Source organism: Neoarius graeffei, chromosome 25, assembly GCF_027579695.1.
Source record: "Neoarius graeffei isolate fNeoGra1 chromosome 25, fNeoGra1.pri, whole genome shotgun sequence".
NCBI lineage: Eukaryota > Metazoa > Chordata > Actinopteri > Siluriformes > Ariidae > Neoarius > Neoarius graeffei.
In genome coordinates this window covers 11049811-11070966 of record NC_083593.1, presented here as the reverse complement: position 1 = coordinate 11070966, position 21156 = coordinate 11049811, and the positions used below count along the sequence as shown (strand labels likewise).

The 21156-nt window shown below is 39.8% G+C and overlaps 1 protein-coding gene across 7 annotated transcripts in view; it reads left to right on the top strand.

Moving 5' to 3' along the window:
* The window catches only part of LOC132873113 (calcium/calmodulin-dependent protein kinase type II subunit beta), a 121246-nt gene that overhangs the window by 60388 nt on the left and 39702 nt on the right, over positions 1 to 21156 (top strand). For 6 of the 7 annotated variants that reach the window (XM_060908367.1, XM_060908365.1, XM_060908363.1 and 3 more), the window contains exons 7-12: positions 1959 to 2061; positions 2149 to 2232; positions 4960 to 5054; positions 5150 to 5272; positions 7011 to 7094; positions 8002 to 8044. In XM_060908367.1, the coding sequence (XP_060764350.1) occupies positions 1959 to 2061; positions 2149 to 2232; positions 4960 to 5054; positions 5150 to 5272; positions 7011 to 7094; positions 8002 to 8044 (532 nt within the window). Of the gene's footprint in view, positions 1 to 1958; positions 2062 to 2148; positions 2233 to 4959; positions 5055 to 5149; positions 5273 to 7010; positions 7095 to 8001; positions 8045 to 10655; positions 10743 to 21156 lie in introns of all 7 variants that reach the window. The other variant, XM_060908368.1, reaches the window with a different exon arrangement.

The window sequence follows — 21156 nt, the reverse complement described above, 5'->3', positions numbered from 1 at the left end:
ACAAGTACCTGTGAATTGGTTGTTAGTGTAGGAACGATAATGTGATTTGCCTTGCAGCTGACACGACTGTCAAGACTGCTGTTATAGAAAATTAATTTCACCTTCGAAACCAATTATATTCGAGAATTCAGCAGTGCTGTGGAATAAAATCATTGTAAGTTTCCGCTCCTGTTTCTCAGAATTATAAACACTAGTTTAATTCTGTCACAGGGGACAGCACTTCCTCTGACATTATTGGCTTCGGTCTATTGTGTACTTTTCAAAAATGCAGCATTGGCACATCTTAAAATGAAAAATATCTGCAGCAGTATGGTTTAGAGCAGTGTGTCATCAAGCAGTTTAAGTGTGATCGGCTTATGCTTATTCAGTAATCACGAGACGAGATGAGATGAGATGAGAAGAGATTTCGCAGCATTCGAATATAAATGCTTTAATAAGTCTCAAGTCAGTCTGTGCGATATTAAAAACCGTTCCCGTCAGTTCAGCGCAGGATTTAAGCACATTATGACATATTTCAGAATGAGATCATGAACACAAAAGGTTTCAAGGCTGAATATTACGGTCTTTTAACCTCCCAGACTTGTGCTCCACATTTCTATTCCCTAACGTGCTCCCCGAACGTGACATTGAACGCTCACGTCTTATTTCCCCGAATAGCAGCTGTGATTGGAGATCGCTACGGCGTTACACGTTCCCCTCTCCTGCTCTCCTTTCTTCTGGGAGCAGCAGTTGGACAGCGAGGAGCAGGAGAGAACTGGAATCGCTCTCCAACACCCACACTGTTCTTCTGCTCTGCCTTCTAACCCACTTTCTCACCCAGACCAGCTTCCACCAGAGCGGAAGGAACTTAACCTACTTAGCACCGTACCAAGCATACAGGGAGAGACGGCAGCATTGCAAACACACGCACGCAAACTCATGTACACGTATGTTATCTGGGGCTGGAAATATGTTACTTCTGTCCCTGTATGTTTTGAAACCTGTCAGTGTTATCTGGTGTTTCTGAAAGGAAGCAAAAACATCAGATTTGAAACTGTTATACAGGCTTTCACAGCTATCACTATGAATCATAACGAAACCTGCTAGCAGGGACGCGCTCATCTCTTCTTTTAAGTCACACAGAATTCAAGATTTTATTTTATTTATTTATTTTTATTATTATTATTATTTTATTTTATTCTTTTTTTTTTTTTTTTACATCTGACACACACCACTACCTCGGTCGCACTTGTAAGACAAATTTACATGGCAAATATCCTAGTTTCTCTATCATCCATGCTCCCTTGTATCTTCTCCCAACACATCATTTCTGATAAATTCCTGTCAGATTTCTGAATAAACAAATAAAGGAGATTAAATTTCATTGTCTAGCTTCATCTTCAGATCCCAACATCTAGTGCTGTGTAGTGTAAGCCTCGTGTGCATCGTTGCGCTTAAAGGTTTACATCAGATTGCAGCTTTGATGATTGTAAAATCCGTGTGTACATATGTGCAGTAGCTTCTACCACGTCTGCAAAACCACGTGCCGTTATGCATCAGTGTAAAATCTGTGCATGCATGACTGTAAGGGTCTGTGCCGTTGCGTGTTTATCAGTGTGTGAGTGGGAGTAAGATGACGGAGCTCACAGCCACAGGCAGCCTCTGAACTCAGCAGCAAGGTGATGCTGCGTAAACGCAGACCGATGAGATGGACTGATGTGGTCTGTTCTGCTGGATCTCTGATCTTCACAGTGCAACAGTACAGTGCAACAACAAACCAGTCACTGAGGACTGTGAATTGCAACTGCGAAAACAAGGCTTTACTAATGCAATTGTGCATACTAACACTAATAATCATGAAATGTTCCTAAGTTGGACATATGTTGACTGGATTGGCTATTGAGTGTGTGATTAGGTAGAGTGGATAAGTTGTTGTTTATTATCTAGTAGTAATCTGAGACCTCGGTGTCCTTGTTTAGCCAGAGAACCTGCTCCTGGCCAGCAAATGCAAGAACGCAGCGGTGAAGTTAGCCGATTTCGGTCTTGCCATTGAAGTGCAAGGGGACCAGCAGGCCTGGTTTGGTATGTAGCCTGTATTGAAACTAGCCATATCTGATCGGCGTCTCAGCCGTCTTAAGATTGTCATCTTTTTTCCCCCCATATGTGCAGGATTCGCAGGTACACCAGGTTACCTGTCTCCAGAGGTGCTAAGGAAAGAGGCTTATGGGAAACCTGTGGACATTTGGGCTTGTGGTGAGTCAGATGTTCCTTTTGTCATCTCTCTCATCATATCTCTTTCATAGACACCAGTGTTGTAGTCGAGTCACTAAACCTTGAGTCTAGTCTCGAGTCCCCAGTGTTCAAGTCCAAGTCATTAAAGAAAATTTCGAGTTGAGTCCGAGAACAAGACTCCATCCGCACCATTTGACGGTGGCTGTTGCTGCCTTTATGTGAAAGCGTCTCTGCTGCTGTGTTGGACTAACGTTCCTGCTCGACCGCCCCATTTTAGTTAACAGGCTACAGATAAAAAGCTTGTTCATTGCTCAGCAAGCCCCGCCCACTATCAACAGGGCAAATAACATGAACACTAGCTAGTTCATCGCTCAGCAAGCAAGCCCCGCTATCAACAGAGCAATGAACATAGCGTGTCACTTCCTTCTCTGGGTGTGGTCTTGCCAAATGACGATTGAGGTTCGAGGTCGTCCCCGTCGTCTCCTCGATAGTTCTTCTACATATGGAACACATAGCAGTGCATTTTTTTCCACTGCATGAGAAGTCTGTATAAGCAAAGCGGACAATCCTAAGGGCTTCTCTCCAGGCATTTTAGTGAATTAACGTTAGTTTGTTCCTGAACGTGACATATGAACAGGTGAATGCACAAAATTAGTATAAAAATTACTGTAGATATAAATATCTTATGCCTAGTTATTATAGCACGTTACAAAAAATAAAGAAAAAATCCAAGTCCTCGTCTCCAATTTACGAGTCCGAATGCAGTTAACGCACGAGTCCAAGTCATCAGTGCTCAAATCCAAGTCAAGTCACGAGTCCTTAAAATTAGGGCACAAGTCAGACTCGACTGTAGTACACAAGCCTGAAAGACACACCAAACCCAAACTTTGTCTGTTACTGGCTCAATTTTGCCTGCTTTTGAAAGTCACAAAAACACCCATGTCTTAAACCACTAACAGACCACAGACTCAGCAAAGTATTTCAGTGTGCCTGAAAAAGAACTGTAGCAGAGTTGACAAACTTATGAAAAAAAAATGCAGTTTAAAAAACTGATACGGTAATTTTTTTCCAAAAAAAAAATTAACCAGTATGGCTTGTGTAGAAGATCCTCTGCTGCTTTTCATCCAGTTACATGCAATTTAAATAATATTGGCTGACACTGAATGGTATATCAGATATATCCCATGCAGCTAGCATGATACTGAACGAGTCAAAGAGGAGTTCAGTATCATGCTAGCTGAATGGAATATATTTGAAATACCACAAAAAAAGCCAGCCAATATTATTATTATTATTATACATACACATTCCTTTCGGATGTTCAACACGTCTTTGTCTTTCGAAATTCTCTCAAAATCTTCCGTATTTAACGAAGCAAACCTGGTGGCCATGTTTGTTTGCAAATTGTCACAGTCGCTCGCTACATTGCCGACGTGTGACGTCATGTTGACTCGACAACCATGCAATATTGTAAACCATATTCAACGCTCATTCTCCATTGGATAGAGTGACATAATACATGTAGGATAAGCGATATGCTAACAATATTGCATACTATCAAACCCATACATGTCAACCTTTGGTCAATCAAACCTGTATAACCAGCCTCCAAAATCCGTATTTCCCTTATAAAATCCGTATAAGATGCAAATTAAAATAATTTACCTAAAATTTGAATGATAATTAACAATGATGTATCCCAATTACTTTTTATTCAATATTAATAACAATAAACCTTCAGAATGAATACAAAGCTCCAATGTTTGACAAAAACACAAAGTGTTATCAGCGTAGTTACGAAGGAAATACTTCGTTGTTTGGAGACAGGTTTCACCGAGCGGCTATTATGCGCGAGACTTCACATTAGCCACAAAGTCAGGAAAATCTGTTCGTAAAATTACGTTATAATGACCAAATACAATGAAAAGTATTTTTCCAGTCTCACCTGTGAAAGGTAATCCCATGTGATCTCATTTGGATGGTAAACCTGTTGGTACAGTTAAACGCAGCACATGAATGAGGCATCTTTATTCTCGGCTACTGTCTAGACGCTATACCAGAGACGGTTGAAGAATCTCCACTTTACCACATCCAATATGGCAGCGAGGATGACGTATGATTCTACGCCGAAGGCGGCGTCTATGTTTATATGTCTATGACTTCACAGTTGGCGGGATTCTCACAATGCGGTGTGCGCATGATCAAAAGTGGAACGAAGTCTCGCTACCACAAGATAACGCGCGATTTCATATGACTCTTTACTGGCTGTCTGTGGTGTACAGTACGTTTGTAAATGTTATGCGCTCTTTTATCATCGTGGGAATTGATTATAGCTCTAAATAAATATTGAAGTTTTTTTAAAGAATCCGTATAACTTTATTTATACGCCTGTATACTACGTTTATTGAATCAAATCCGTATAAAATACGGACATTCCATATAGGTTGACATGTATGTAAACCCCGCTAGAAGGGAATAGAATACATGTTTTTATTCCATCGAGAAAGCGTCCTGTATGTATAAGTATAAGCCGAAGGAAGCTCACTTTTTTGGGGATTTTTTTGAAGTACATTTTTTATTTCATTTAGCATGTGTCTCATCTGTTCAGAGTTCATGACACTAGTTCAAATTAATAGCATTAAGCGCAACTACTGTATTTAAAAAACATTGGAGTTTTGCAAGCAAGGAATTTTATGTAATTCTAGAAATAACAGCATTTTTTTTTTTTTGCTGTAAATGTCTACACAGGTGTTATCTTGTATATTCTGCTTGTTGGCTACCCTCCTTTCTGGGATGAGGACCAGCACAAACTCTACCAGCAGATCAAAGCCGGAGCCTATGATGTAAGTGTCGGACATTATTACGTGCCATATCATATTTGTATCTTCCACTCCAACGCCTGTCAATCTTGCACATTTGTGTGTCTACTGTCCTGCAGTTTCCTTCTCCAGAGTGGGACACAGTCACCCCTGAAGCCAAGAACCTCATTAACCAGATGCTCACCATCAACCCAGCCAAGAGGATCACTGCACAGGAAGCTCTTAAACACCCATGGGTCTGCGTAAGTGTCTACGGTTATCCAAGTGCACACACATTTACTTCCTCATCACAGACACAAACAAGATGAGCAGTCAGAAATACTTGATCATTATAAAAGCACTGATGGCGCTGATAATAGCACTGTTAGATTTTTTTATTTTTTAGTCTTTCCTGAGAGCATCTCACAAAATGCACCAAGTGTCATTAGCTCCAACTTTGGCAGCATATATTACAGTATGTGATAGTATGAAACCAAAATATAGCGGGGGATCAGTAATTCTTTGGAGCTCTTTTGTGGCAGGTGGTTTGGAGGCTCCTGTGAAGATTAATGACATCATGAATTCTGTTATGTACCAGCATATTTCAGCCCAAAACCTGATTGCGTATGCCAGGAGTGTAAGAATTCGGCATAGATACAATCATAAGTCAAACAGAAATGCTTAAAGGAACACAAAATCAGTGCTTTATAACATCTAAATCAGTTTTATCCGGTTAGACATTACAGAAAAAGATTCTTCAGAGCATAAATCACAAACGATCAAGTGCCAAATGGCTGAGCTGCTCGTTTTTATGAAGGGTGCTAATATTTCTGAAGGGCACCATATATTATATATTATTCTATCCACATTCACTGGATATGAGCAATCGCGCTTTCTGATTGGCTACCCTACTACTAGGATATCAGCGCATATACCGTGAGTAGAGAAAAACAAAATGGCGGCTTTGTTATCAAGTATTTAAAAGAAAGAGAAATAGCTAAAAGAATATAGTTTTCCCCCCCAAATATCGCCTGTTCCACACTCCAGCCCAGTCGGTGGCGGTAATGCATCTTTAAGTTGGTTTGCCAACCGCCAAAAAAAAAACTAAAAAAGAAGAACAACAAAACGGTGTCGCGTGCTGCTGAACCAACTGAGGACGAAATAAAAACTCTACTCAAAAATAAAACCCCAAAATGGAAAAAAAAAGCTACAAAATATGGTAAGAACGTATCTTTTTTATTTTTTAAGAATTATTATTATCACATTTTTCACAAGTTGCTATTGTCATTTTGCCGGTTTTGTTGGACGTTTTGTATAAAGTTTTTATTTATCGAATTTGCAAAAAATAAAAATAAAAGCGCTCTGTTTCTCAAAATCCAGTGAATGTGGATAGAATAAAGCAGTTATTCCACTCAATCTCGTCGTATATGGCTTATAGACAACTCGGCGCTATCAGCTCACGTACGACTCGATTTCGTGGAATAACTGTTAAATATTAAAAATGTGTGTAAGGACTTGCATTAAAAAAAACACACAACTGACTACAGGTTAATGATCTCTCATACGTTGTCAGTAACTGACACACCATGTTGGTATGTCTTGGTATGTTGGTATGTTTTTGTTGTTGATTTTGCTTTCTTTTGTATATATAGTTTATTATGGTGGAAAATGACGTTTGATTAACGGTGGTATAGAAGGTTAGGATTTGATAAGTTATTTACTTCTTCCTAATCCTTTCCGAACATTATTATGTTATTGCCTTGTGGCTACGCTATTCTGTTTATGACGATGTTTTGATGATTGCATTTTTTATTTTTATTTTTTGTTTTTTTGTTTGTTTTTATATCTACTTTACTGTTCGGAATCAATCAATCAAAATCAATCAATCACCACATCCAGTATATATTATATCCAAGATGTGCATCAGAGATATTATGAAGGTTTTGCAAAACTAAGACGCAGCTTATCTCATTTGTCTAACGACATGTCCGTCTTTCACAGCAACGCTCGACCGTGGCCTCCATGATGCACAGACAAGAGACAGTAGAGTGCCTGAAGAAGTTCAACGCCAGGAGAAAACTCAAGGTCTGGCTGTGTGTGTCCTTCCTGATTTCTCCTTTTCCGTTGACCAGGTCCTGGTGCAGGAGATGATGATGATGATGATGATGATGATGATGATGATGATGATGATGACGAGGAGGAGGAGGATGTTCAGATGTTCAGAGAAGCACCAAAGCTTTTCTGGAGAACCTGCCTGAGAGCTGTGGAAGTTCAGTAATAAACCTGTACAGGTCAAAATTCTGGACTTCTAAAATAATTATCCGGATTGAATTTGAAGGTGTGTCCAAATTTTTGCCTGGTGCTGTACATCGACGCATCAGGCACTTTGGATACCCTGACGAAAAGAACCTGATCCAACATCTTCTGCCTGGGTAGAACTGGGCGGAGTTTAGCCAAACGTCCAAGGGCTGGAGTGTGTTTCAGGCTGTATTAAATGCATTTAATGTGCTCCTTTGTATGTTAATGTTGTGTGAGTTAGAGATTAGGGCTAAGGGTTAAAGGTCAGCTCTAACTCACACATGAGCCCATGAAAGTTCAGACAACGCTCAAGCACCAAGCTATTTTTCGTCATTTGGAGTCATTCCATCTTGCTTCCACTAGCTAGCTAAATTATAAGCTTGGTGACAGTATTTCCCAGTTGCCTAGCAACAATATTCTCATGAGAGGGCAACATCTGCCCTTATCAAAAGCACGACTCTGGAGTTTCGGTTGAATTGAAGATATGATAAAAACAAGCTGATGCTCGTTGGCAAAATGAATACCGTCTTCAAGCCTGGAACTGAGCAGGTTTTGCAGTGGAAAGTGCAGAATGATTTATTTGTCATTAAGCACCAGTACTGCGTCAGTGGAAAAGCGCTGACTGCAGACCTTTTTTTTAATACACACATTGCCTTTATTCTGTAACTTATTGCTCTGTGAACTTTCTTTTCAGGGAGCCATTCTCACCACCATGCTAGTTTCACGCAACTTCTCTGGTAAGTAAACGTTAATCCTGAGGCATGAACTTCACCGACAGAACGTTCATGTGAAACCCCAAGAAAAGAAAACACACACACACACACACACACACACACACACACACACACACACACACACACACACACACACACACAAAAATTCAAAACACAATGAAAACTCCGCCTTGAGGATTCCTGACCGAGACGTGATGCGCTAGTTTGATTGGCAGTCATGTGACATGGAACGTATCACTCGAATATAGGACCAAAGTCAAAGCAGCGTCATAAAACAAGGGTTTTGCATTTTCCATTCCTTCTTGTTCCTTGTGAGTGTGTCCAGGATGTTTAGTAGGCTCATACATACACTGGGTCTGGAAAAACAGTTGTGGAGGGAAGCAGGGCTGTTGGGCGTGTGCGTTTGTGTGTTCAGTAACTGGCATTTATAATAACATGTGATTTATGTCTACTCTTAGGAAGCATCTGCTCTCTCATACACTCCTGCAACACACACATGCACACACAATCGCACATTTCAGACACTCGCACTTCAAACAGCATGTTGGTGGGCGGCAGCGACAGTGTTCTAAGGAAGCTTTTGGATGATCTCTCTCTCTCTCGCTCTCTCTCTCTCTCTCTCTCTCTCTCTCTCGGTTGTCTCGATTCCTTGCTCTCTGTCCTCTCATTACTGTAATTACCTCATCCTGCGGGGTGTGTCAGCAGGAGAGGAGGTGGAGGAGTGTCCAAACATCAGTCACACACATTCAAATACACACACAACCTTAAAGGGGAAGTTCACCATTTTGAGAACATTTTTGGATCATTTGCTTGATAAGAAGTAAACAGAACCAGTCGTCCACCATGCTCTATTTTCATAATCATGGCGGCAAAAAAATCAGCTGGAAACAGGTAGAAAGTGGGTGGGGCTTCCATGGTTAATTATGCTGCTACGACATCCATTCAGTCAAATTCCTTTTAACTCTTTACCCCAGGGGTGTCAAACCTGATCCATAAAGGGCCGTGTGGCTGCAGGTTTTCATTCCAGCCATGCAGCAGCACACCTGACTTGGCTCATTCAATCAACTGAACTGTCTTCACACAGTCAAATACTAGCAGCCACACCCACCCTTGATTAAAGGGTGGGTGTGTCAGTTGATTGAATAAGCCAAATCAGGGTGCTGCTGCATGGCTGGAATGAAAACCTGCAGCCACACGGCCCTTTATGGATCAGGTTTGACACCCCTGCTTTACCCCTTAAAGCAGTTGCTACAGCCACCCTTGTATATGTATATATTGTTCACCCTTAGAACATATTTACAAGAAAAAAAAGTCTAAAGACAAGGTTTTGACAAGGCGTCATATGTCGTCATTATGGGATATACACGGGGTCGTCATATGTCGTCATTAAGAGGTAAAGAGTTAAGAAATGAGTACATAGTACGCATGGAAGCCAGGCCCTCATGGTTAGAGAAGCAGCTTTGGGACCAAAAGGTTGCCGGTTTGATTCCCTGGACCAGCAGAACTGGCTGGCATGCCCTTGAGCAAGGCACCTAACCCCCAACTGCTCCCCAGGCTGCTCTGGGCATGTTGTACGTCGCTGTGGATAAGAGCGTCTGCTAAATGCCTGTAACGTAATATAATAATACAGCATATAATGACCTATAAATAGATTTTGATTTCATCAAACGTTTTAGTAGTGGAAATAACTCGCCTGGCTAACAGATCATACATCAGAGTTACTTTTGAATACCATAGTCCAAAATCATTCATTTTAAAACATACGAGATTAAAGAGAGATCCGGCAGTCCAGGGATCAAAATGCATTAAAAAGAAAATGTTCCAGGCAAAACACATTTTCTCTTCAGTATTGTTTCCTGCAATGAACTTTAAAACACTGGATTGATGTTATTGTGCAATTAAATCAATGCACGATCTGATTAACATCTGATTCAGTATAATAATTGTGTCTGATTATGTTAAAAGCAAACATGTTGGCTGAAAGATGAATTTAAAACATGACTTAGCAACTTTTTTAAAAGAAAATATTATTAACATTATGGTCGTCGCTTCGTTGGTAGTTTGGATGAAAACAAAATGGCTGCCTTTATATCGTGATGAAAGTCTGAATGAAATAACGTGAATTGTGGCTGTTCTGAAAAATCTGTCTGATCTATCAGTATTTTTTCTTCGTTTTATTTCATATATTCTGTCTTAATTTAATTATACTGAATATCTAATGTGGTAGCTTGTTATATTATGACATTGTTATTCATTGGGGTTGTAATGTTTGTTTTATATACTTGAGTATGCTTGAATGCGGTAGATGTACCGAAATCCATGCTCAGCGTTATGACTGTACCATTTGTCTTATACTACAGTATTTGGGTCTAGCCAAGAGTTCGCTGACAAGAAACTCAACCCTTTTTTGTCTTACTGCGATATGAATTACTGTTAAGCACCAGGGATCTCTCCGAGGAGCGGTGCCTTAAAATCATGGCTGTGTTTCTGATGACAGTTTCTAATGCAGTTCAAACTGCAAGTTAACCCAGTGATCTTGTCTCCTTCCTCTTGCATTCTCTCTCACACACTGCGTGTGCGGTGTGTTTACGGTGGGTGTGTGTGGCTCTGGCAGTGGGCCGGCAGACTACAGCTCCGGCCGCGGTCTCGGCGGTGGCTGCTGCTGCCGCAGCCGGCACTGCCGCCGGCCTGGTGGAACAAGGTAGCCTTCCTCAGTGGAGCCTACTTCTCTCTTCTTCCACTCTTCTCTTTCTTCTTTCTCTTTCTTTGGTGTTTCAGAGGCCACACTTCAGCATGGAGCTGTTAGCATGTCCTGATCACAGCTGTCTTATATTGACACCTGCACTGTGAATTGTAACGTGTGGCTGAGCACTTGGAATGGCGTGCAGTTATTTTTGTTCTTCTTCATCAACTTGTGTTTCACTTCCCTCATTTCTGTCTTTCTTTTCATCGTCTTTTTTCCATTGTTTCTACGTGCTCTCACTTTATGGTTGTGTTTACTTGTGAAGATTCTTGGCGATCTAAATTACAAATGAGCTTTTTACCCAGTCAACTCCAAATTTACCTCATACATGTCAACCTTTGGTCAATCAAACCAGTATAACCAACCTCCAAAATCCGTATTTCCCTTATAAAATCCGTATAAGATGCAAATTAAAATAATTTACCTAAAATTTGAATGATAATTAACAATGATATATCCAAGTTACTTTTTATTCAATATTAATAACAATAAACCTTCAGAATGAATACAAAGCTCCAATGTTTGACAAAAACACAAAGTGTCACTCTAATGTTCTGAATTGTACTCCATGACAGCTTTTTTAGCAGTCTGCACCAATACCTCACGAGGCTGCATGTCACAGCAAGTGTCTGTGTTGATCTTGCCGGAGCGCCCATTCAGAATCTTTTCAGTCGCTAGTGAAAGTCGCTCAGGTGGAAATACGCGTTTCAGACAAAATGTTACTTCCTGGTTGGCGGGATTCTCGCAATGCGGTGTGCGCATGATCAGGAGTGGAACGAAGTCTCGCTACCCCAAGATAACGCGTGATTTCATAAGACTCTTTACTGCCTGTTTGTGCTTTCTGTGGTGTACAGTACGTTTGTAAATGTTATGCGCTTTTATCATCGTGGGAATTGATTATAGCTCTAAATAAATATTGAAGTTTTTTTAAAGAATCCATATAACTTTATTTGTACGCCCGTATACTACGTTTATTGAATCAAATCCGTATAAAATACGGACATTCCGTATAGGTTGGCATGTATGTTACCTGTAAGTTCCATTTAATGCACATCAAATGTTTCTGCATATAATGAGTCCTGTCACTGTGACGGCGTGTTCAGGAGGGTGGGGATAATATTCAGGGGAAGAAAAAAAAACTTCCTGAGAATTTTTGAGATTAAAGTCAGAAATGTCAAAAAACTCACAAAAAAGTCACAAATTTACGAGAAATAAAAATCGCTTCACTTTGCGAGGTTGGATCAACATCATCACACCACAGACGCCACGGCTGAGCCGAGAGTTATAGGAAATGCAGCCTTTACTCTTCGATCATGAAATATAAAAGAATAAAGCACTAAGAGATTTTCGACTGCATTTCTCAGAATGCACTGCAGCCCGGAAGCACATGATCGATTGTTATGCTTCCTGGATGCAAAAGGAGATGCATGCCAAATGTATAAACCACACAGATTTGTTTATCCGTGTCCTTTTTTGTCTTAGCTATTTATAAATGAATAATTATTGTACATGTACAGTTTCCTGTTACTTACAGTGCACGGATTCTTCTCATCTGCCCAAATCTCTGTTACTTTGAAACAGCTGACTTGAGAGTTATAGGAAATGCAATCTTTCCTCATTAATAGCACAGTATAAAAGAATAAAGCGCGAAGAGGTTTTCTTATATATTTCTAAGAATGAATTTTTTGAATTTTTGAATTTATTTATTTATTTCGAACATGTATAAAAAATGTATGTAACTATTTGTACATACAAAAGAAAGAAAATGAAAAAAGTGACAAAAAAAAGAATAAATAAAATAACATAAAGAGCTAATACATTACAATACACCGCACATTGTTCGAAAAAGGAGTGGGAAGAAGTACAATACTTTAATGAATGCACTGCAGCCAGGAAGAAGTTTTTTTTCTCGTTTATTTGTGACTTTTTAATCTAGGAATTTGAGTTTTTTTTCTTGGAATTTCTGAAGGTTTTTTTTTTTCCTCGCAAATTTATGACTTTAATATATATTTAGACACTGCCTAAAAGCGGAGCTCCCAATGAGTATAAAATGTGTGAGTAAATAATCCCACGTTATTTTTTAAAAAGGAAATTAAAAATAAGCCCCAGATAAAAACCCATCTATCTTATGTAAATTAAGATACAAATTTCGTTGTCCAATGGTCAAGTGTTTATGAGGTACGCTGCCTTGCACTTACGGTCGGGTTCCCTGTGGTAGTACGTGTTCATCGTTCTTACAGACTGACATCATACGTTTGCAAAAGCCATCAAAAGTCAGGTCAATGCATTACCATATTCTCTTAAGTATGTACTGATCAGGGCTTTGAACCGGTTCAAGGAACGAAAACGAAAACCGGGAACTTTTTCTATTTCACATGGAACAGAAACGAAACCAGAAACTTTATTATTGTTTATGTTCCGGAACAGAAACGCTTATTAAAAATAATGGTAACCGGTTAATACAGGTTTTTATTTCATTCCTCAAAGTTTCCGTAGCCTACAAATAAAAAAGCCATTCTTCTCCTGCGCAAGTTTCTATGACCCGCTGGGGTTCACTTCCTGTGTGACGTTCGCTGACTGAATGGAGAGAGCGGGAGGGTGGACTACTATCACGTCTCCACATGTTAAATAAGAGGTAAATATTGCAGTATATCGTTATTCAAAAACGTCAATTTCAAACACGATATCAATATATTTGTCCACGTTAATGAGAGGCTCGCGAACATTAAATGACGTTAACCTCTGTTAGCCTATCAATGCATATCAATGACTAGCCTTTGGTAACACACTAAACGAATTATCTTTCATTTTTGGCACTTTTTCTGTTTGTGTAGATGGGAAGACATACTGAGAATCCAAATCGCCAACATTTGAAATAATAATTGTTTTGAATTATTTCTTGTCTTATTTAATGAAGGTTGTAATAGAATTAGCCTACATTTGGCTTAAGCTGGATGAGACAGAGACATAATTTTATAGCCATTTGTTAAACAGCTGACAGGGAACGTAATTAACCGTTCCAGAAACGAAAATTTTTTTTGTTCTAACCGGTTCGGGAACGTCTATTTAATGGTGGAACCCAAAACCGGAAACGTTAAAATTCCGTTTCTGTTCAGAACGAACCAATAGGAAAAAAATTCTGGTTCAAAGCCCTGGTACTGATAACTATATACAGTATGTACTGAGAACTTTAAACTCTGAGATTGTTCTCAGAATATTACAAACCCCTAATACGCCATCGTACTGTCACTGTATAACAAATCACTTACATTAAACTAACAGGATTCATTGACAAGTTGAGACTTGCAGTCCTTACACTCACTGAAAAGCAGCGGTTGAACAAAAGATCAAAAGAACAAAAGTGAGAAGAATTGTTCATAACCTTAACAATTCTACTTCAAAATATTAGTTTGACGTCCATCCCAACTTGCATTTTTAAAACGTTTTATAACAGGACCAATTTTCTTGTCATGTTAGTCATTGTGCATTGTCATGCAAAGGTTTGCTGAGAATCCTTAACCATTCATTCGAAAACTTTGATTGTAAAAGAATAAATTCTTGATGGAAAAATGACAAGCAATCAGGTTTTGACCAGAATTTTAGTTTTCGCCTGCTAATACACAGTAACGACTCTATTTCAGCATAAACATAAATATATTTGATTATTTCTCCATTGTCTGATTATTGACCAGAGATCAGAGGAGGGAAAAGATGCCGATAGAAAGTCTGTAGTTTTCAGAACTATATATTTTCTTCTGATTTGCCTCAATCACTTTACTCTGTTCTGCGTTTTACATCAAGGTAGCTATTATTTGGATTATTAATGGATTATTAGGCAGCATGTAAACCTAGTCTGCGTCTCTCCACCCCCCATTTCTATCTCTGTCCCATTTTCATTCCTTTTCTTCTTCTTTACCACACACCACAAACTGTCACTCTCTTTCCTTATCTTCTTGTTCTGTAATGTGCTCTGTCACTAGTCAGCATGCTCCATCGTCTTGCACTCATCACCACGTTCCTTCATCACTGTCCTTTAGCTGCTCACCCATCTTCTAGCTATGCATTCTCTCTCTCTCTGCCCTCATTTTCCACCCCCTCATTTTCTCTCTCTCTCTCTCTCTCTCTCTCTCTCTCTCTTCCTGTCTCACACTCTCTCTGGTTCCCTGTCACTTCTCTCCTGATAGGTCTCTTTTCCCTGCCAGTGCTCCTGTGCCTGGTTTGCTGAATGCTGCACGGGGCCGCATGCATGCATTTGTGGTGCAGAAGAAGGTGGCTCAGATCATGTTGCATGAACGAGAAGACTTTAATCTTTGCATCAAGGAGAGGGGGTTCAATGTGAAGGTGGCAGTACATAATGCCACATGGTTTAAGATCAAGTCATGCAGTTTAGTCTCTGCTAAGTTTCCTTTATCTTTTTGAAGTTTAAATTGCATGCCCTATCTCGAAGGTTCTGCAAGTACAGTTTTAAGCAATGACACCATGCGAAAGGATAACATTATACAGTCATGTCAATAAGTATTTCGATACTGAGAAAGTTATTATTTTAGCTGTTTACCACAGTACACTGGAATTGAAATTAAATAATGAATATGAACCAAAAGTGCAAACTTTGAGGGTATTTACATCCAAATTAGGTGACCGATTACAGTTAGGAATTGCAGCAATTGTTCCCTCATTGTTTGACTTACAGCTACGCAGATAAAAGGTCTAGAGCTTATTAGCTCGCCCGGGATGGAGTCCACCAGGGGGCGAGGTGTTGTTTTCGGTCGGGTTTCTTTGTTTGTTTGTTTGTTTGTTTGTTTTATTTCTTTGTTTTTTTGTTAATGATATTATGGGAAAACAGCTGGATCAATCTTCATGAAATTTTCAGGATAGACGGGCACTGGTCTCAAATAGAACCTCCAACATTTTGAGGGTCATCCGGTCAAGGTCACCAAAAAGGTCAAAATCATTTTTGTTGTGCTTACTGCCTCATATAGAGGCACTAACCATTATGCCATCATGCTGTAAGAATGTAAGAGTGTAACGATCGCGTGCTGTGGATGTGCATACATGTGTTCCGATTAAAATGGCCGGTGAGTGTATACAATTCGGTTCAACATTCGAAATAAATGGACTAGACTAAAGAAATCGCCTTCAGACATGTTTATGCTTATTACAGAGGGAAAGTGCATTCCACTGAGCTCTAGCGCCGGGCCTTTTCCAGGAAATAAGAGTTTGGGTCATGGCGACAGCGTGTGTATGTCAGCCTCGGTTTGGAAGTTTCAGTTTCGAAAACTGTAAGAGGTAAGAGTAGAATAATATAAAGTACAGACACTTGAGATATTTTACTTCTGTGATTTTTAAATTGTTCATTTTTGGATTACGATTCATTTTTTGTGGCTACTGCCTCATAGAGTAAATACTGTATATATGCTGTATTTACTGTATGGACATGGTATCAGAAAACAATTTTATTTATAAGCAGTAGCCACATGTACCCATAGGGTACCTATTTTTTTCATGATATCTTCCTTCATATTGATCATAAGTACCGGGCGAGGTTTGTTTTGCCTGGCAACACTTGTTTACATTTGGTTTCTGTTGCTATTAACTCTCAATATGAAGTCCAAAGAGTGAATGAAGCTGAAAAATCAATACAAACCCACCAGAGAGATAACCAAAACATTTGATGTGGCCAAATCAACTATTTGCTATCTATCTATTTGGCACGTCACTGCCATCAATATTTCTTGGGGAGAATTACAGTAGTGGTGGTTTCCCATTGCCTTCTACTGGATTATTATAGATTTTTTTCCTCTCAACCATTCACACCTATGGGTGTGAATTTAGAGTAGCCAGTTACTCTAACCACGTCTTTGGACAGTGGAGGAAACTGGAGCAAACCCACGCAGACGCAGGGAGAGCACGCAAACGCCTCACAGAAAGGCCCCCATCGGCCGTGAGGTTCAAACCCGGAACCTTCTTACTATGAGGCGACAGTGCTAACTATAACACCACCGTGCTGCCCAACTAGTTGCTACATTCATAAAAAGAAAGAGCACACTGGTTTCCTCTGGAACCCCAAAAGTCCCGGAAGACCATGGAAAACGTCAGTCGTCGATGACGGAAGAATTCTTTCCCTGGTGAACAAAAACCCATTCACAGTAGTTGGTCAGAGTTAATACATCTAAAAAAATACTGTGCAATATCTGGAACGACATCCTACGGACAGATGAGACAAATGTCAACTTGCACCAGAATGATGAAAAGTATGGAGAATGGAAGGAACTGCTCGTGATCCATAGCATACCACCTCATTTTCTCATGTAGGTGTGGGTGTGTATCGCTCTCAGTGGAACTCGTTCCTTTATACATACTGACAATGAGACTGCTTTCAAAAGCTTCTGAAGTGTATAGGGCTATGTTATCAGCTGAGATTCACCCAAATCCTTCAAAACTCATCCTTGACAGTGCAGATGGACATAATTCGAAAGCAACCCAAGGCTTTTTTAAAGCAGAAAAGTGGAACGTTCTGCAATGGCCAAGTCAAGCTGACCTGAATCCAACTGAACATGCATTTCATTTCATTTGCTGAAGGCGAAACAGCTCAAGAACATGCAGGAACGGAAGGCAACTCTAGCAAAGGCCTGGCAGAGCATCACCAGGGAAGAACCAAACAACAGGTGATATCTGTGGGTTCCAGATTTCAGGCAGTCATTGACTACAAAGGAAGTATTAAAATAATTTAATTTGTGATTTTGTTAGTTTGTCCAATTATTGTTGGTCCCTTAAAAATAGGTGGACAACATACAGTGGTGCTTGAAAGTTTGTGAACCCTTTAGAATTTTCTATATTTCTGCATAAATATGACCTAAAACATCATCAGATTTTCACACAAGTCCTAAAAGTAGATAAAGAGAACCCAGTTAAACAAATGAGACAAAAATATTATACTTGGTCATTTATTTATTGAGGAAAATGAGCCAATATTGCATATCTGTGAGTGGCAAAAGTATGTGAACCTTTGCTTTCAGTATCTGGTGTGACCCCCTTGTGCAGCAATAACTGCAACTAAACATTTCCGTAACTGTTGATCAGTCCTGCATACCGGCTTGGAGGAATTTTAGCCCATTCCTCCGTACAGAACAGCTTCAACTCTGGGATGTTGGTGGGTTTCCTCATATGAACTGCTCGCTTCAGGTCCTTCCACAACATTTCGATTGGATTAAGGTCAGGACTTTGACTTGGCCATTCCAAAACATTAACTTTATTCTTCTTTAACCATTCTTTGGGAGAATGACTTGTGTGCTTAGGGTTGTTGTCTTGCTGCATGACCCACCTTCTCTTGAGATTCAGTTCATGGTCAGATGTCCTGACATTTTCCTTTAGAATTCGCTGGTATAATTCAGAATTCATTGTTCCATCAATGATGGCAAGCCGTCCTGGCCCAGATGCAGCAAAACAGGCCCAAACCATGATACTACCACCACCATGTTTCACAGATGGGATAAGGTTCTTATGCTGGAATGCACTGTTTTCCTTTCTCCAAACATAACGCTTCTCATTTGAACCAAAAAGTTCTATTTTGGTCTCATCCGTCCACAAAACATTTTTCCAACAGCCTTCTGGCTTGTCCACATGATCTTTAGCAAATTGCAGATGAGCACCAATGTGCTTTTTGGAGAGCAGTGGCTTTCTCCTTGCAACCCTGCCATGCACACCATTATTGTTCGGTGTTCTTCTGATGGTGGACTCATGAACATTAACATTAGCCAATGTGAGACAGGCCTTCAGTTGCTTAGAAGTTACCCTGGGGACCTTTATGACCTCGCCGACTATTACACGCCTTGCTCTTGGAGTGATCTTTGTTGGTCGACCACTCCTGGGGAGGGTAACAATGGTCTTGAATTTCCTCCATTTGTACACAATCTGTCTGACTGTGGATTGGTGGAGTCCAAACTCTTTAGAGATGGCTTTGTAACCTTTTCCAGCCTGATGAGCATCAACGATGCTTTTTCTGAGGTCCTCAGAAATCTCCTTTGTTTGTGCCATGATACACTTCCACAAACCTGATCAGACTTTGATAGATCCCTGTTCTTTAAATAAAACAGGGCACCCACTCACACCTGATTGTCATCCCATTGATTGAAAACACCTGACTCTAATTTCACCTTCAAATTAACTGCTAATCCTAGAGGTTCATATACTTCCTCAATAAATAAATGACAAAGTATAATATTTTTGTCTCATTTGTTTAACTGGGTTCTCTTTATGTACATTTAAGACTTGTGTGAAAATCCAATGATGTTTTAGGTCATATTTATGCAGAAATATAGAAAATTCTGAAGGGTTCACAAACTTTCAAGCACCACTGTATAAAAAGTGATGGAATTCCTGGGCCAGTTACCTGATTTGAATGTAAATATACTCAAGTTAAAGCTGAAAATCTGCATTTTGATTTTATATTCATTTTTACTGAGGTAGACAGCTAAACAGTGACAATAATAACAATAACGTTGTTGATGACCAAATATTTATGGACCTGATGGGCAAAAATATGACTGTTTATTAGTCTTAGATTCCAGTGAATGAACATGTTCCCATATGGTTGTATTCTTGCTGTTTTGTATTTTACTCGTGCCCTGTGTAAAGCCATGTGTGTCTGTTCTATTCAACTTGCTGTAGCACCAAGGATTAGGTGCGCTCTCTCTCTCGCTCTCTCTCTCGCTCTCAGCTCTGACTGACTTTCTTTCCTTTCTAGCTTTTGGTGATTTTTCTGTGCAATGTATTTGTCACTGTATATTTATTTGTCGTCAGATGTTTATTTGGGCAAGGTATTAAATTTATTACCTCCAGGTACCACTAAGGCATGATGAGGATCTGGGCTTGAAAGGACTTGATTAGAAAAGACTTCTTGTGCTTTTATAACCAGAAATGCTCATGTTGCTAACCTCATTAGTGCAAGCAATATGAGATCCTGATAGCTGGTCTCCTTTAGCCATCGCACCTTGCTACCTGTTTTAGCATTTTTGGTGAACGTATTCCTTTAAGTAGCTTAGTGTTATACTTAGAATTTGGATTATATGCAAATTCACACTGTTTAGATTTCTTTCCCTAGTCCACGTGCATTTGAACCCCCTGCCCTCTTTCAACGACGAAAGGTCTTCCGAGCGAGCCTTTTATTATCTCTCAGTCTTAATCCATTCTCTTACAATCTCTCCCTTTCTGTCTTGCCTTCCTTCTCTGCCTCTAAAATCTGTGCCAAGGTAAGGAGTCTCTCTCTCTCTCTCTCTCTCTCTCTCTCTCTCTCTTTCTGTTCTTCTTTCTTTAATTCTCTCCCCCTCTCCGTCTCAATAAGAACGAAGCTTAGATACATACGGAATGGTCACTTTCTCTTTACCCCACTGCACTGGCAGTGAAGAAATCATTGTCAGCAAGATCATTTCACGTAATTGTTTTTCAGCTACTATACAATGACATTCATGCTTAATGAAGGTGTCTTTGTTATTTTTGACTACCAGTGATATATTTTATGAAGCTTTTATGAGAGTACGCTGTACAGCCCCATCTACACCATGCATTAATGTGTAATTTGTGTCTGGACAGAATTATCTGGATAATGAGTCGTAATTTACGTGCATTCTTGTCTGCTTTGTGATCGGATCTCATTTCTCCCACTTAATATGCAAATCTGCCATTCAAAAAGATGACTAAGCTAAATTCAAGTAATAAAGGCGAAGGATGACAAGCGATGGTTTTCTTGTACAGCCTGTACTTACTTCTTCATGGGGATTGGGACTTGTTACTTTGATAGTAATACCCAGCAACTGATTGCCCAATGTACAGGTTTGTTGTAGAAATGTACAGCTTTCAGTGTGCTTATGTTTTAGCTGCCATCAAATAAGCCGAAAAGCAAGACCAGTATTATCTGTGGTACTCCTGATGTTTCTATCTCAAGGATGAGGCTGCTACATGTATACAGTGGGGCCACAAAATCTGGTTGATAAGCCATTGAAAGATAACCAGTGCTCCAAAGAGCCCAAACAAAAAAAAAGTGATAAATTGGTGCAAACCAAACAGGTTGAAGAAAACTGTATTTTTTTTTTCTTGGACTGAGGAGGCAAGGAATCCGTCCTTGGTTAAATCAGGCGATGAATCAAAGCAAGCCAAACCCGATCTTTTATACACTCGTCAGTGTGCATCACTGAAAATGCGTCACGCTGTAAATGTGTATTCACCCTGTAGAAATCCACACAAAACTGGCTTTTCTTTTGTGTTCAGTCAATCTATCCAATGGCCTGTGCATAACCACGTGGAGGTGTTCTATGAGGCCAGAGTGACTAAACATGGAGTACAAAACATCACTTCAAAAGGCATTGTCTCACTCCAT